We start from the raw sequence: 4,872 nt of genomic DNA, 5'->3' as shown, positions 1-4,872 counted from the left end.
ACCTCTCCCCCTTCTCTTTCTCAACTTAAATTGATTTACTTTCCATTTTCTATATTTTACTTAGAAAAAGAGAGGTCAATTTTAACCAAATAGAACCTAGAGTCATAATCAACAGCTAAAGATTTTACTTATTTAATTGCCTAGGTTTTCTAAAGCTATAATTTAAGGCAAAAATTCTCTCCGAGAAAACATTAGACACACTAAACACCTTGAAGTTTTTTTACTCTATGAAATCCACTTCCTGCATCCACTGGAAATGGATGAGAAAGTACCAGTGTACCATGACCAACATTGCTTTCTTTATTTTCCAGAGTGCAACTAGCAACAATTCCACTGTGGCTTGCATTAATAGAAATGGGGTATGTATGGACATGGTATAAACCAGAACCAAATAAGCTACACAGGGAAAGTGCCCATCTTAGCCCACATCGGACTGACTTTCCTTCTTGCACATCCTTTTCCACACCATGGTTTCTCTGACTGGAATCCCAAGACCAACAATTAGTGATCATTTATTACAGGACCTATAGTTCACAGGCAGCATCAGCATCAGCATCACCTGGCAGCTGTTAGACATGAAGAAGTTCAGGTCTCCACCAAACCTACTAGCAGGATCTGTGGGGGATCCTACCTTCTATGATTTCTAGCCTTCCACATCACACCGACAATGATGATGTACAGTGCTTCAGTTGCTGCCTGCGATGTGCTGTCAGGAGCCGCTACATCACTAATTCAATTTTAACTAACGTGAAATAAAATATAAAATTCAGTTCCTTAAGCATTTCAAGTGCTCAGTAGCCACATGTGGCATACGACTGCGTTATGATGGAACACAGATTTCGAGGCATCCGCATCCCTGCAGGAAGTCCTGTTAGGTGTACTGATCAGGACATTGCTTGTCTGTAGCTCACTGGTGCAGGAGTCACCTTGGAGCTTGTCAGAAATCGACTTTCCCAGACTCCATTGGCTCTGTTTTTCTTGTTTGTTTTTGCAGCAGAATCTGACTATGTGGCCCAGCTGGCCTTGAACTCATGTCCCCTGTGTCTCAGTCTCTAGAGTTCTGAAATCACAAGCGTGTGCCACCATACACAGCTAGAATCTGCATTTTAATAAACAGGTGAAGTTATGTTACAGCAAAAGCTGAGTGATCCCCACTGGAGTAACCTTGCCTCTCTCGCCCACAGAGCTGCCGTATCAGAGAAGACATCTTTTTGCAGAGGTACAGCTCCGACCCCACCGGTGTTCTAACAGAGGACAACTTAGATGACACATTCCTGCCTGTACCTGGTGAGTAGCTTGCTCAGGAAGCAATCATCGGGCCTTGGCATCTACTGCCATTTTCTCAGGCACAAGTCAGTTGTGGCATCCAGTGTGCATGAATCAGGAACGCCGCATCCAGAAGTGGAGACTGGCATATTTATAGACAAGATGAGGGGAATAAAAAGCTAAAACAGAGAGAACTTAACATGCTTCGAGGCCTGTGACAAATACACGTTACAGTTGGGTTTTCTGCAGATTTGTTTTGGCTTAAAAGCAAGTGGCAAAAGTGTCCATGTATATATGTAGTGTGTGTGTGTGTGTGTGTGTGTGTGTGTGTGTGTGTGTGTGTGTATAAAAGATGGATACATATGTCTCCGGTCCCTTACACACACACACACACACACACCACATCACCCTTTAAACGTGCAAAAATCCACCTATGCCCATTGCTTTGAGAAGTACAGAAAATATCACAGGTTATTTGGTAGTCTCCATGGTACTACCAGAACTTCTTTGCTCTTGGATGTAAGTTATCTCACTGAGGACATTTGTAGGGTTTGCAGTGGGCCATGGAATTTTGCTTCAGAATCTTGGGGTGAAGCTTTACTAATTCACATGTGTGTTCTTCTTCATTTCAGAATATATAAACCAATCTGTTCCCAAGAGGCCAGCAGGCTCTGTGCAGAACCCTGTCTATCACAATCAGCCTCTGCATCCAGCTCCTGGAAGAGACCTGCATTATCAAAATCCCCACAGCAATGCGGTGGGTAACCCTGAGTATCTCAACACTGCCCAACCTACCTGTCTCAGTAGTGGGTTTAATAGCCCTGCCCTCTGGATCCAGAAAGGTAGCCACCAAATGAGTCTGGACAACCCTGACTATCAGCAGGACTTTTTCCCCAAGGAAGCCAAGCCAAATGGCATCTTTAAGGGCCCCGCAGCTGAAAATGCAGAGTACCTACGGGTGGCACCTCCAAGCAGTGAGTTTATCGGAGCATGACATGAAGGGGCATCATACCTGCTATAAAACGTCTGGACTTTCCAGAAGCACAGGACCAAGCCATGGCAGCACCTTCACTCCTGACAGCCATGCCCACTTTGTGTCAAATGTCAAACCCTCAGACTGGTTTTAAAGCATAACTCTGATGGGCTTTGTCACTGAGCCAAGAAGTGGGCCCCTCCCCTGATGCACTTTGGGAAGTTGAAGGTACATCTATTGATCTTCAAACTGTGAAGATTCTACAAAAAGGTTTCCTCATGGTGAGGTACATAGGGGAAAAAAAAAACTTGAGGGTTTCCTCAAGTTTGCCTCATGGTGAGGTACATAGGGGAAAAAAAAAACAACATATGGAGTTTATTGCATAGGGAACTTTGGGATTCTTGTTGTCTTTATTGATTTGAATAATAAGCTCTTCCAAGAAGGGAGACGCTTGCTTGTAGTCTCTGTTACACAGAGTTGCCTAGAGCCAACTGACCAGATAGTTGGTTCCACCATCCCGGCATCAAGACACTTCCGTGGCGAGACAACTAACAAGAAGTCCTGGGTGCCCTGAGCAGGCCACACTTGTACAGCATTAAACCATGGCAGGTACAATAGGATAAGCCACTTTGTTACTTACTGGGGCTGGGAGAAGAATAATGGAGTAGAATTTTCCCTCAAACTTACTTTTTGTATAAATATGTCCCTGGCACTTAACACATGCTAGTTTACCAGTGTTTTCTGACTATTAGACCTCCTTCTGTGTTTTCTGTTTCATTGTTTTGAGATGTAAATATGCTTTCCTGTCTTCATTTCATGAAGTAAACAGACATCAAAAATCCCAGTATTATGTAATATCAAAGAACAATAATGATTCCACATTTGAACCCATTCGAGCCATCAGTACTGTAACCAAAAGCCTTTAACTAAGAAGGAGTAATCTTGCAAAAATTCATAGAGGAATTAAACCCAAAATTTTAGTCTCAGCATTGTGTCTGCTGAGGCGTGTGTACAAGACTACAGAAGTGAAGCTGCTCTTCAAATCCACTTTGCCTTTACCCCTCTACACCCTAAAACTAGTGTAAATCACACATGGAGGATAAATCTTTTTAATTTTAAGAGTGTTTACTGAAAATATGTTTTACTCCCTGGTAAGCTGCCACCAAACATTTTCTTTCCCATTTAGAAAAATGACCTAGGAGTCTGTGTAATAAGTGGCAGCCCGTGGTAGGCTTGGTGTGCAGAGTCCAAGAAAGGAGATGTTAAGAACAGAGTGGAATTCAGTATCTGTTTCAAAGTGGCATGATGACAGTGTTCCCAAGGATGCTTGTGGGGGACGGGGGAGTGCTCCCATGGATACTTGCAGGGGGGAGGGGATTCAACACCAAGTGCTCTCACAATCATCAATGCATCCGGGTACCCAAGATCTCCTTACAGCCCAATCAGTTAATAGTCATCTTTGAAAACCAATATTGTAATGATCTTAGGATCCATCCCCTCCCATAACATAAACCCTAACCATAAACACTAACCATAAGGCAAAATGATGAGTGTCAGATAAGACATATCAGCCAAGCACCAAGAGCACAGAGAAGTGCATTCTGTTGGAGAGATCTAGAAAGTTCACAAAGGAGACAAGATTGCCCACTATCTTCTAAGATCTAAAGGTCATAAACATCAGGGAAATGGAAAGTGCGTTTTCTTAGAGCAGTGGTCCTCAACCTTCCTAATGCTATGATCCTGTCATACAGTGTCTCATGTTGTGGTGACCACTCAACCATAAAATTATTTCTGTTGTTACTTCATAACTGTAATTTTACTACTCTTACAACTTGCAATGTAAATATCTGATAAGCTATCCGATATGCAGGCTATCTGACAGGGTTACAACCCACAGGTTGAGACTCACTGCCCACAAGGCTTCAACCAAGAGAGCAGTGGCCAGGGGACTTAACTAGAGGTCAGGGGCAAGGCCAAGTCAATCATTGCTTGCTGATCCCTCAGGCCTGGGAATGAGGCTTGCAGCATCTTCTGAGTGTCCTTACTGTTATCCATTCTTGTCTGTCATCTACGAAAATAGATGTCATCTATGAAATTAGGTAGTGAGGAGATTAAGCAGCATTCATAGAGTTTGAAATTCCATGCCATCGCCAGGAAATGCCATATTGATCACAGAGAACACAGAAGAAACATTTAGGTAGGATTTTGCTCAAACTTGGGATATAGAATGAGCCTGTCAGGTACCTATCAGGAGCAGGTAACTGGTGAGAGAGAGCCTTTGCAAGCCAAACTGTAGCAATGAAACCCTAGTATTTTTGTACTTTGAAATACTTTCTTGTAACAAAATAAAGTAGTAAAAACTATTCAAGCTTGCTTTTCTTCTTGAATTTAACTATTTAGCATAAAGTTTCATTGTTGTCAGGGTTAAGAAGGTGTTGGCCAGTGTGTCCTCACTGTGTCTGTGCAGGGAGATACAGGGCTGCGAGCACGGCAAAGCAGACCCTTTTCCAGTGGTTCTCAACCTTCCTAATGCAGTTCCTAATACAGTTCCCCATGTTGTGGTGACCCAAATCTATAAAATTATTCTGTTGATACTTTATAGTTGTAATTTTCCTACTGTGAGGGATTGTAAT

At 42.8% G+C, this 4,872-nt stretch overlaps 1 protein-coding gene across 1 annotated transcript in view; it reads left to right on the top strand.

The window, feature by feature from the left end:
- Window positions 1-3,977, top strand: part of Egfr (epidermal growth factor receptor) — a 160,957-nt gene extending 156,980 nt beyond the window's left edge. Inside the window, exons 24-26 of the mRNA XM_028778862.1 lie at window positions 312-359; window positions 1,185-1,287; window positions 1,899-3,977. Of these exons, the coding sequence (XP_028634695.1) occupies window positions 312-359; window positions 1,185-1,287; window positions 1,899-2,260 (513 nt within the window). The 3' untranslated portion in view covers window positions 2,261-3,977. The remainder of the gene's footprint in view (window positions 1-311; window positions 360-1,184; window positions 1,288-1,898) is intronic.
- The last annotated feature ends 895 nt before the right edge of the window (window positions 3,978-4,872 follow it).

The sequence above is a fragment of the Grammomys surdaster genome, unplaced genomic scaffold (assembly GCF_004785775.1).
Source record: "Grammomys surdaster isolate TR1022 unplaced genomic scaffold, NIH_TR_1.0 67, whole genome shotgun sequence".
NCBI lineage: Eukaryota > Metazoa > Chordata > Mammalia > Rodentia > Muridae > Grammomys > Grammomys surdaster.
Note: the sequence above shows the minus strand (reverse complement) of the source record. Positions and strands in the feature narration are given on the sequence as shown.